At 36.3% G+C, this 12,947-nt stretch overlaps 1 protein-coding gene across 1 annotated transcript; it reads right to left on the bottom strand.

Moving 5' to 3' along the window:
• Positions 1–1,135: 1,135 nt before the first annotated feature.
• Positions 1,136–12,298, bottom strand: LOC135076991 (scolexin B-like). Its single transcript, XM_063971576.1, has 6 exons — positions 12,189–12,298; positions 10,703–11,153; positions 5,424–5,577; positions 3,924–4,076; positions 2,970–3,107; positions 1,136–2,315 (listed from the first exon to the last, which is right to left on the bottom strand). The coding sequence occupies exons 1-6, from the start codon at positions 12,286–12,288 to the stop codon at positions 2,157–2,159; spliced, it is 1,155 nt and encodes a 384-aa protein (XP_063827646.1). The 5' UTR covers positions 12,289–12,298; the 3' UTR covers positions 1,136–2,156.
• Between the last annotated feature and the right edge of the window lie 649 nt (positions 12,299–12,947).

Here is a 12,947-nt window from a genome sequence, read left to right as displayed (position 1 = left end):
TTTAGTCGCCTGTTCTTCATAGCGTCTTTAATTTTCGAGCTAGTAGCTACATCGCAGAAACTGCTCATTTTTTACTGAAATCTATTTCTCAACGTTTATAATATTCAATTCGAAATTTCGAATCTATAAAAAGTTCTATTATAAGTGACTGCGAATCCAGCGACATGTACGTGGTGGTGGTTGGCGATAGACAGGACGAGTGCCCTTTGGACGACTAGCAGGTGGACCCAGGGCGTCGGATACCGGAGAAACGCAGAATGGACACCAGAGACCACTGGAGCGAGAATCAAAACGTATGAAACGAGGTACGTGGGATTCTGATAGCTTTAACTCTCTTCTCGACCTAATGAGCATTGTCACGAATCTCTATATGAATAGTTTGAACAACGTACCTCCATCTAAGGCCCAGTTTCCAAAAAGGCAGATCAGAGCGCTTCTCCGCTCCGCAGAGCTCTGCTCAGTGTCGCGTCGCTGCTGCTGTTTTGATTTTGTTTTCTATAGAAAAATTTTACGGCCCGACACTTCTCCGCTTTGGTGGAAACCATGCCTTATACCATACTAGCTTTTGCCCGCGGCTTCACCCACGTGAAATTTAGTTTGTCACAGATCGTCATAAATTAGTATGTTATTCTGGGTCATAAATATTAATACTGTAAAGTTTCATCAAAATCCGTTCAGTAGTTTTTGCGTGAAAGAGTAACAAACATCTAGACATCCAAACTTTCGCATTTATAATATTAGTAGGAATAGAAATACGACCCCGTCCGCTACCCCAAGCGTACCCGTCTCGGATCCAGACGCGCTGTTAGCATCGACACAATCGAGCGATAACTGTTTTTTACAACGACCTGCTACGATGATAGACAAGAGCCTAAAATTAGACCTTGCCACTGACACGGCTGGCAAAGGAAAAGCATTTCATTACGAGGTGCTAAGTGTACTGTTGTTCAGCAAGCTCGAAGGGCGCAGATGAAACTAAATAGGTGCCATTTACCACCGGGGTGGTAAACACCACCTATTAGTGCCAATCACCACCCCGGTGGCATGCCCGAAGGGGGTAGATTGGAATAAGACCTGTTTCAAGATTGTGGGATGTTGAGTATTGAATGTGAAGTCTTCAATAAGTACACATAAATTGCTTAGTACACTATTTAATTAATGTTTAATAACATTCAATCAAATCGTTAACAGCGTAATGGTAAAAAATAAGTTAACGCTCTTTTAGTATTGATCCGCATCCTGTAAGAACAAATGCTTGTAAGGGATCTTTGGCGTCACTAAAATTATAAAGAGAGCTTAATAATACTTAACTTTTGATTTATGGAATACACTCGTCTTATTTATTTATATCTTCGTGGAAGTTCTTACTCGACGACCAGTTATACTCGTGTAGAATACAGATGACATATTTATTAAATTATTAATTTTGGATCTATGACTAGAACTACCAAAACTTGTACATTTCGCGTATAATAAATAAGTATCTGTTAATACAATTAGATTTGTAATCTAGGCAAATTTTGAAAGAAGTTATTTACAAAAGTTGTAGGAAACTTATTTAAATATGCAAGTATGTAGAGTTATACATGTAAGTAAGTACTTATTTAACTAAGAAATTATGGCCATTGATATTAGGAACAACTACAAATTGAGAATCGGAAGCTTATGCTCATACCAAAACAGCACAGGCAGAGAAATCAAAATAAAAGAGGAGATTTTTTTTTGGCATCTTCAAATATTTAGGCCACATTGAACTGAGTAGGCCATCCAAAATGATATAAAATTAGAATACGTAACATTACAAACCTAATGTCTAGATGGCTCAATCTCCCTAGACAAGTTACAAAATGCGTCAGTTTTCATTAAAGCAGCTCCAAACAAAAAACGCCGGAGCAAAGCAATTTCGGAATAACAACTGTCACGTTTTGTAACTTGTCTTTTGGGGCAGGAGTGGTTTGTATGTAGAAGGTTACTGTAGTGTTATAAATGCACGATCTTCCGATGCAGTAGCTTCCAGCTTTCACCCCGTCAGCGGGTTATTCCGAAAAACGTTATCCGAAGTTTCGAATGTTGCCATCCCTCTCACGTAAAGCGAGATGCCAGTGACAGATAGACCCAAAACTACGTATTCAGCGTTTCGGAGTAGCCCTCCAGGTCTAGACTCCAGCAATATCGCGGATCCACTCGCGCGCTCTGGCGACCTTGGCGAACACCACCAGGTTTCCATTGCGGCACTCGATGGAGTCGTTCTCCACCCAGGAGGCCACACCGAGTAGTTTCTGGTTGCCGTTCACCAGCCCGCTGCCACTGTCACCCTGGAATTGGTTGTTGATATTTAGATATTATTACTCGTACTCTGTTGACTGCCCATTAAAATAAATAAGTAACATTGGAAACTGCACAATATTTAGGCGAACTTATTGATAGGATGTCTTCTCAGAAAACCCGGTTAACCTAAAAGTTGGATTAAGCAACTTTTCAGTAGGTAGCAGTAGTTCAGTATAACTGAACCGAACTACTGATCCTCAATTCCTCTGTAGCAACAGTTTGTATTTATTGTTATTTTCGTTCGTTCGTTTCAGCCAAATGACGTCCACTGCTGGATAAAGGCTTCCTCCAAGGTTTTCCATTTTAAAATGTATTCCATTGTAATTCCATTTTATTGTTATTTTAAAATTAATGAACTTTTTTTCGTCGGCAGATACATACGGCAAATATTGTACTGTCAGTATATTATAAAATATATTTTAAGTTCACCCCAATTAACTACTGAGTATCAGTAGTTCGGTTCTATATTTCAACCGAACTACAGTTACTGCTGCTACTGAAAAGTTTGCACTAGTTCGGTCGGTTAACCGGACTAACAACCATACTACTGTTACTTAGAGGTTTCAGCGCACTTCATGTCCACTACCGTATCCCCTTTTCGTAATACGTTCTGTAGAAAACTAGAAATGATAGATACGCACGTTACAGGCCGAGTCGTAGTTGGGCGCGTAGCCGCGCGCGCAGAGCATATCGTGCGGGTTGTACTGCTTCAGCTTCTTGCACGTGGCGTCAGACTGCGTGCGCAGATGCATCGCGTGCATTTCAGAACGCATGAAGCCCTGCAACGGAGACTTAATTAAGACAAGTTTTCTAAGATATTGTAATTTTTTTGAGAATAATGCGACATGTATTGTTTTTAAGCCCAGTAGCGCATAAGTGCTAGAAAATGTATTAAAAGAAAAGAAATCATAATCCTAAGTTTGAAAGCAGTTTCGTATCGTCATTGAAGTGCCATTTTCTATACTTAGGCACTTTTACGATATGTTATAACTATGTAGTTTCTATCTAACTTAGCTATTGTGAGTCAAAAGTCAAGAAGTTAAATAAACAAGTAAACTTGTGGGTTATTAATTACAATTATTATACCTACATTGAATAATGTTGCACTAACAGAACGTGCATTTGCGCTTATTTCCTCGTGGCTGACACTCGTTAATATTAATCGCATAGTCTGTGTATGAGACTTCCTCATAAATAATTAATTCTATTTAACATAATATGTATAGTAAATGCTTAAACTACTTTTCAAAGTGCCACCCGTAATAGTCATAATCGGGGACGATTTTGATTCCATCAACTATTCCAGCTTCCGTTGCGAGTAAATGCGACTCGATAGAGTTTAGCACCTCCACACTGATATTACGAACGCTTCTACCAGCGATGACATAAGAACTCTATTTGGATTTGAGCTGCAAACTTGTTTTTCCTAGTCGCATCGCTGCGTTCTTTACCTAATCAATTCAGTATGTTTCACTTAGCATGTTTCGGTACTAAATTAAGTTGTAGAAGGTACAACAACCTGGTAGAATTTCAACACTATAGCTTTATTATGTAGCAAGATTAACGAGTTTCTGGTGGTTCAATGCTGGACTTACCCCATGATGCTCGGTGCCGTATCCCGCATAACCGACGTACATATCGGGCGATTGCCTTATCTCATCTTCCAGACGTACTGCAGCTATGTTTACGCCATCCAGCTTGAAAGGCTCCTCGAGCTCCGCTAGCAAAAAGTCCCATCTCGCTGCCACCTGTAACACCAATCGTCGGATATGTGAGCATCGATTGGAAAGTCAAATGAAGATGCGGATTGTTTAAATTATGCAACGATAGCCCAACGGTGAAGGGATCGAACTGGCCGACTTGTGATCCGAGGAACGCGAGTTCGGTCCCCGCCGCATCTCGACTGTTGTGGTGAACCCCCACTCGTAACAAGCATGTTTAGCTTGCCACGAGGGTTTACGGGATTTTAAGAAATTTGTATTGAAATTAAGTAAATTAAGTAGGTACCCAAGTTAAGTTATGAACAAAATCGTGGTCAGCAATTTTTTTTTTTTTTTTTTTTTTATGCATAACAAGGCAGGTATTTGACCACAATCGCACCTGATGTTAAGTGGGATGCAGTCTAGGATGGTACATATCTGCCCTGTAAATGCATAAATTTCCTTCCTCTGTGGAGAGGAGGAGGATACGAGAATACAAAATTATAGGGTAAGTTAATGTTAATGTACACATTCACAGCCCGTGTATAAAATATGACATAATAAATAAATTATTGAGGATAATATTTTAAAATAGGTAGGTTTCTATCAAAAATTCTGATATCTCGAAATAAAGACTGGGTTTTCCGTAACTCTATTTAAATAAATATATGACGCTGATATAATTAATGTCCTTTTGATGATGACTTCGAGTTATTTTGTTTCCCATTAATTTTTATTTTGGAGTGAATTGGGTTCAATGTTCTGAATAGCAATCATTTAAGTATACACACAGTGTCGCACGTGTATCATTAATCAAGTGAACTGAATATGGCGTGCGGGTATCTTGGTGTCTATGTCAGTCGGCAGATAACACCTGATTAATTTTAGTGTTGTTGCTGCGTGCGTGGCGAACAGGTCGATGTCGAACTGCAGCACATAAGTTCTTTTACCTAGTTATAATTATAATTTATTTTACCTAGTTATTTTCATCATCAACAGCTCATTACAATCCACTGCTGGACTATGAACCCGCCGAGCCTCCTCCACTATAATGGAGGGTTTTGCCGTAATCCTCCCCCACGCTTGGCAGGCGGGACGAAGATCGCAGTTTAAAAGATTGATGTTTTTCAGAGAACGCTGCTGCCCGTTCTCTGTTTGATGTGTCGTCCTTAAGTCGCCTTTTACGACACCCGCGGGAAGAGTAGAGGTTAGTGACAAATGTATTCTACTCTGCCGTTACCACACGGCTAGTTCTTTTGCGGTACCTATATTTTATTACAAACATTGATCTTTTTAATTTCTCCCACCGCCCCTAAAATCTGCCGCCCTGAGCTTACCCAGCCTACTGGTAAATCCACCACACATACTATTATTGACTAAATATAAAAAGCGAACCTGTGTAATATTGTAGTTCTTGGCGTTGAGCCAGTAAGGCCCGACGGTGAACAGCGGGTGGATGTGCAGCTTCTTCACCTTCTTGGTGATGCCGGAGCCGTCGTCCGAATTGTTGGTGCCGGCCAGCACGTAGCGGCCTCCAGTGAACAAGGTGCTGGAATGAATTGTACTGTTTTAAATTGTATTGCGTTCATATTAAAGCACAAATTACTATGCTACGAATTATAGAACAGATAAGTTGTTGGTCCCGGCCAGAACGTAGCGGCCGCCAGTGAGTGTATAGGGTGCTGGAACGAATTATACTGTTTTATATTGTATAGCGTTCAAGTTAAAGCACAATTTTCAGGCTTATTCCACTATTCCCAGTTGACAATCCCCGTCAACGGGGATTGTGATTGATTTTATTTTGATTTTATAAGTTCCAATTGGCGTTAACGTAACGTAACGTAGACGGGGATTGTCAACGGGGAATAGTGGAATAAGCCAATTTTCATTAGAACAGATAATAATAATTTCATTTTTTTGAGTCTACTATAACATTATTTGAAAAAGACATCAACGGGCTCTGTGGCAGTTCAAAAAGACATCAACGATCACCACTAATCCATTAAAAATTTAAATAGTTTTACTTTTACGTCTGTAATGTAATGTATAATACTAATTAAACCAAATCAACATTGATAGAAAGAGATAAACAACTAATTACGTTCAATTATTAGCGTTATAACATAGTTAAGTAGGTAATTAGTACCATTTTTTGACGTGAATTGAAACGTGAAAACATTTTAATAAAATGTAACTGGGCGAGTGGGAAGTAACGTATACAGTGTGAGTCACGTTAAAGTGTACATATGAAAATAGATGAAACTAGACCTATTTTTATCGACAAAAAAGAGGTCAAAAAATTTTTGAGATTTTTTTTTGATTTTTTATAGAATTTTTTTTCTTCCAATTACTTATTGTAAAGAAAACGTAATAACTTTTAAACTAAGCGGTATATCCTGATAAAATAAAAACAGTAATAATGCTAAATAACAGGCAATACTAAAAAATACATAAAATACACAAAAAAAGGCCAACAAATAATAAAAAATGATACTTTTTGAAAAAAATCTGCTTTAAAATTCGTGTTTTTTTTGGTTATTTGATAAATTTCTCCAAAAAATGCCCCTATAACCGGTGGTTTTTATTACTTTGTATTATTTTCTATCGTATTACCTTCGTAAAACCAAAAATCGCATGTCTCTATCCCTATCACAACGTTTGCAATGATCGTTTGAACTAAGCCTCTCCGGGCGCGCCATTCAACGCTTCGTTAACAAAGAAACTGAAAATGGCTCTAGATTTGTAATTTTCATAAAGACAAGTTAGATTTCAAATAAAAACAAAAGATTTCGAAGTGAAATAAGCATTTTAGTTAAAATTAAAATTGTCTCTACCTGTAGCGGATAATAATGTTGTGGCAGGCCTTTGTTCAAACGATCATAGCAAATGTTGTGATAGGAATAGAGACATGCGATTTTTGGTTTTACGAAGGTAATACGATAGAGAATAATACAAAGCAATAAAAATCACCGGTTATAGGGGCATTTTTTGGAGAAATTTATCAAATAACCAAAAATACACGAATTTTTAAGCAGATTTTTTTCAAAAAGTATAATTTTTTATTATTTGTTGGCATTTTTTGTGTATTTTATGTATTTTTTTAGTATTGCCTGTTATTTGGCATTATTACTGTTTTTATTTTATCAGGATATACCACTTAGTTTAAAAGTTATTACGTTTTCTTTACAATAAGTAATTAAAAGAAAAAAAATTCGATAAAAAAATTAAAAAAAATCTCAAAATTTTTTTGACCTCTTTTTTGTCGATAAAAATAGGTCTAGTTTCATCTATTTTCATATGTACACTTTAACGTGACTCACACTGTATAATAAATATTAGGTGTGTATGACCTAACATCCTAAATAAAATAATACAACAGATATAATTAAAAATGTATGCTGCGAGTAGAACGTAAACGTAATATACTGAAATAATAATTTCACAAGTAAAACATTGTAACTTCCCGATCGTGGGGAACGAATGGAGTCTATTGTTGAGTAACTAGTCCACTGTATTGGCAATTCGGCGTTTTGTATCGAGTAGGTATAATGAATTTGTGTACAAATCACTCGAATTCACTATCAATCGAATAGACACAGCTGCCAATAGAAAATTTATTTTAAATTGGATGTAAGTCTGACAATGTGAATCTTTTTTATTTCCTGTTCATTTGAAGTTCTCATAAAGATTGAATAAGCTTTATAGGTTATTTAATTATGTGATAATTTAATTATTTTCACCGTTATTAGCTAAATGCATAAAACACACATGACTAATTAACATGTCATCGATTCTTTTCCTTTAACTGTTGGTTTATTAAACCCTGTGTTAATAGTTATTATTTGTAAGTGACCTAATGTTACGAATTTACGAATACTGACGAAATTACTGAAATTTTTAGTACCTACTGTAAATTAAACTTTATTCATGGTAAATGCAAATCGACTTATTTAGGCAATTAAACGAAAAAAATATAAATATATAAATAATTTAAAAGTTCACGACAGTTATCATATTTGAAATTAAGATACGAAACTGGTTTAGGTGTTTAAGACCGAATACTGGTTGTTATGCGATCGAGTCACGTTTTGTCGCAAGTCGAGCATTAAGCGTTCAAAACCTGGTTTGGGCTTCGTCGGTCGCGTTTATTATTGTACAAAACTCAAATTCAATAACGAAAACATTGTGGTCTGTTGTGACTGTCGCTCATTTGCTCAGTAATTGTGTTTCCTAAGTTATTTAATGGGGTTTTTTTACAAAATAATGCAATTTTGTCGCGGACACATCAAATTGTAGTCAACGCACGTTAATGGTATGGACAATCAAGGAAAACCCAGCTCTTTATTTGTAATGAACGCTTATATTTAAGCTCGGTGACGCACAGCCAATGAGACGTGCTGATTCATATTACTTTTTTATTGTCTATGTTAAACAACAAAGAAAACTCGCTTCCGTGTTGATTCGTAATGTAAACATACTTTCGTCGTTGCGTCTTTCCATTCTATACATAGCCAGAACGCAAGGGTGTGAAACTAATCGAGTATAGTTTGGATATGACTTTTTTTACTAAGCTCCTCCAAACTATACACGACCAGTACCTCTAGTAGGAAAAACTTTCGAGTTCGTTTCGTTGCGTATTCAAAGTGTCATCGAAAAATTTTGTATGAAAAATTAAACAGCGCCCCCTATATTATATATATTATATATAGGGGGCGCTGTTTAATTTTTCATACAAAATTTTTCGATGACACTTTGAATACGCAACGAAACGAACTCGAAAGTTTTTCCTACTAGAGGTACTGGTCGTGTATAGTTTGGAGGAGCTTAGTAAAAAAAGTCATATCCAAACTATACTCGATTAGTTTCACACCCTTGCGTTCTGGCTATGTATAGAATGGAAAGACGCCAATTATCTTCCTCCAAAATATACATCGTCAGTACGCATACGGACTAATCATGTATGTATTGTAATAAGTTCGCGATTACAATGTATACGCGAGTAGTTGCATGCTCGTCATTTTGACTTATTTACCTCTCTTTCTATTACATATTAATTCATAACTGAGTTTTTTGGTGTTTGTATTCTGCCATAGAAAATATATTTGTTTTGGGGCTGGATATTTTATCAATTCTCCAATAACTCATAAATTAAGAATTATGTATGTCAAAATGATTTTGTTCTTGAGATAAAAGCTTATAAATAAAAATAAATATCCCTGGACATTTTACACTAAGCAAAGCTTGTACTATGGGTACTAGTTAACGGATATAAATATACTTAAATACTTTTTTTTGTAAATACATACTTATTATACATAGAAGACACCCAGTCCAATACAAACAAATATGTTCATGCACACAAATTAATGTTTGTACTGTGCGGGAATCGAACCCGCTACCTCCGGAACAGTTATCCGTTTCGAACCACTACACCAAACGGTCGACAATTTTAGTTAATAATGCACGATTAACTTTCTTCATTCACTCTCTCTCATTTTAAATGAATTTATGATTACACTAATAAATAATTGTTATTTAATTTGAAATCTACCTAATCAATTTAATTTCAGAAACCACTTACATTAGTGTTATAAATCTAGATTTATTATATGTAGATTCAGTAAAATAATAATATTTTATGTAATAATTAATTAATTTAAAAATGGCATCACCGTACGTGATACTACATAGGTAGTTCTTATTTCTAATTTCGAGGACAAAGCACGAGCATAATATCTAATAAAAGTAATAATTCCATATTTTACTAAATCAAATCAACTAAACACACTCTAGTCAACTGTAAGTGGTGTAGTATAGTTTGGAGCGAAGACGGAATCCATCCACGATACAAACTATACACGATCAGTACGCAAAATTCGTGTATAGTTTGTTGTGACCGATTTACAAAGGGACATTCCAAAATATACACGAGCAGTTTCCTATGGGTGCGTTCTGGCCATGTATAGAACGGAAAGACGCTTCGTCGTTGTTAGCTTCTATCTATGTAGAGGGAAAATTGTATCCGATAGACATTACGCTACGCAATACTACTGAAGTATGTTATTCCTGTATAACATTAACTGAACTTTCTTTAAAATAGAAAAGTGACAGAGTTGTTTCGGCAATAATGTTTTTTTTTAAGTCTGGTAGTTTATATCTGGTAATAATGGGGTTTAAGAAGTTTTTCGTTTTGTTTTTATTAGAGACCAAAAATGATGGTCTTACCTACTTTCCAATAGTTCCAATCTAGGTGTTAATTTTTAATTGAGAATGGAATATTAAGAATGCGTGAACTGTCTTTTAAGGCTGTAAAAACAAAACAAAAAAAAATATATCTTTGGTCATAACACTGCCCCCTAGTCCCAACAAACTAAACAAAGACAACGATACCAATAGGATCTAACTTTTATAATGCAAGCTAGTGATCCTACTATCCTACTTCCTACTAATATTATAAAGGCGAAAGTTTGGATGTCATGATGTCTGCATGTCTGGATGTTTGTTACTCTTTCACGCAAAAACTACTGAACGGATTTTGTTGAAACTTTACAGTATTATTGTTTATAACCCAGAATAACATAAAGGCTATAATTTATGACGATCTGTGACAAACGAAATTTCACGCGGGTGAAGCCGCGGGCAAAAGCTAGTCGTAAATAAAAAAATCAACGTACCAGTGAGCCGCTGTAAGGACCCATTTGGGGTGTATGATGGTGCCTCCGCAAGTTCCGCCGAAGAGCACCGCGTGAGGGTACCGCAGGTTCACAGGCTTCGAGTCGTCGCGGAATAAGGACGGCACGGTGGTCTCCACGCTTGAGGAGGGGTTCACACCAGGTGGTTTCCCGGTGATGGACCCTGGGTGGAACAGCGGCTTCGCACTCCCATCGGCCTGGACTGTAGCTTTTGTTTCACCATTGTCGGTCGTTGCCAGGATCGAGGTAGGAATATTATTCTCTGATCCCTTTTCATCGGTTACCGTAACCTCCGTAACTCTCCTTGGAGTCTCATTAGGAATTGACTTTGTTTTAGGTTCCTCGAATAAATACGCAGCTGGAGTGTTGGCTAGGTCAGTGCTGGTAAGCGGAAGAACCGCATTCAAGTTCGCGTTATTTGCCGGTACATATCCTGGAAAGAAGATATTTTGTATTTAGCAGACTTGACAATTACAGTCTGAACCAGGGTCGTGTCCGTATCTCGCAACTGGCAGATGAATCGATGAGATGTCTTAAGTATTATGGCAGCGATCAAAGCAATCGGAATGCATTTAGCAGGTCCGGTTTCTAATGACGCCAATTAGCCATATAATGGCTTCTGCCTAGAACAAATATGCTTATCCTAGTAAAAAAACAAAACGCTATCCATCATGGGAAATTCCATCCATCATTATGGTTATTTATGGAAACTACATAATTGAGTAATTTGTGAACCACTCACTATTCAGCCAATTGGGGCATTGTGGTTGTGATAAAAAACGATAACATAACAACAGGTATTCGTTTACCTACATAATTACCTTCTGCTTTTAAATAAATCAGCTACGTATCTATTTTTGAATGATAACTTAAGTCTCGATAACGTTCGAACATAATGGATTTAGAGTTTATCTTCACGTTTATAAAATTTCATATTGTATGCTGTTAATGGTATTTTATTAATATATCTGTTGGTTATGATTTCAATGTGACACATGACACCACCAGATCCTATAAATTGTACCCCTTATCACTGTTGTTCGGCACGAATAAAGTAAAATTAGACCGTTTTCAAACATTTCTGAAAACTTTTCCAAATTACTGATTACTACTACTAAAACTAATTTTACACACTGATACACTGGTACTTAGTGAAGTACCCACAAACGATTAGTTCAAAACAAATCATATTGACGCCGGTAATCGACTCAATGTAGAAATTAAAATATAATTACCTAAATAACTAATTATATTTTGTCCTATGAAATTATTATTGATTAGTTCGACACATATGTCATTATATGTATATGTTTTATGTTATTATATTAAACACTTTCCTTATAAACGTGTTTTTGAAACTAGTTCACTCCTTTGTTAAAATTAAACCAAAAGCGCGCGATTTTTGATAACAATGCTGAAACGATATAATTGGTTCACAAAGACTAATAATTTGTTTTGATTTACTCACTATTAGTATTAGAATTAGCGTAGTCAGGGCGCGCGGTTGCGAGAGCTGCGCACGCGGCGAGCGCTGCCGCGAACACGGACGGGTTGGCGCGGGCGAGCATGGCGTCTGTGCCGGGCTGTCACGCAAGGTACCTTTTATGAAATAACAAGCGCCGACGTCATTCTACGTCATTACTAATAGTGACAGTTTCGTTTTGATGTTATCAGTCCTCATAAATATTATTTTAGGACGTAATGAATCTACCTAATTAGATTTTAAAATAATATTGTGTTAATATACTTTCGGATAGTACCTATACCGGTGAGAGTTAGTGAGATTGGATGAAACAGAAATATTTCGAGTAAAACTTCTGAACGAATGATTCTTATACATCCAGTTAAATGAGTATTGTGATTGTATTAGATTTAACCTACTTTTAAACGAAGCGTAACCACGGTATTTAAATTACGTACGGTAATTAAACGTAACATTTTGCGTAATATTTAGGGGGCATTTCTAATTAAATTTTTTAATTGACGAATCAATCATTTTCAGACTTATGATTCAATACATTAATAACTTTGTTGTTGCACGCTTTTTGTGTATCAATCAAATTATTTACCTGTTTATTTTTTTATTTAATTAAAGACAATGAGGAAATTTACCAGGATTAACGCACTTCCGCATTATTTATTTTCTTTCTGCCATTTTACTATCGTTTAAATAATTGATGGGCAGGATGCGTTTGTGGCCCAGTGAGATTGTAATGACAGTCACCAA

The sequence above is a fragment of the Ostrinia nubilalis genome, chromosome 12 (assembly GCF_963855985.1).
Source record: "Ostrinia nubilalis chromosome 12, ilOstNubi1.1, whole genome shotgun sequence".
NCBI classification, from domain to species: domain Eukaryota; kingdom Metazoa; phylum Arthropoda; class Insecta; order Lepidoptera; family Crambidae; genus Ostrinia; species Ostrinia nubilalis.
Note: the sequence above shows the minus strand (reverse complement) of the source record. Positions and strands in the feature narration are given on the sequence as shown.

Coding starts and splice junctions, on each gene's coding strand:
- LOC135076991 (XM_063971576.1), bottom strand. CDS start 12,288: ATGCTCGCCCGCGCCAACCCGTCCGTGTTCGCGGCAGCGCTCGCCGCG. Junction 11,154..12,188: donor CGCTAATTCTAATACTAATA/GTGAGTAAATCA, acceptor TCTTCTTTCCAG/GATATGTACCGGCAAATAAC. Junction 5,578..10,702: donor GTCCTTACAGCGGCTCACTG/GTACGTTGATTT, acceptor AATTCATTCCAG/CACCTTGTTCACTGGAGGCC.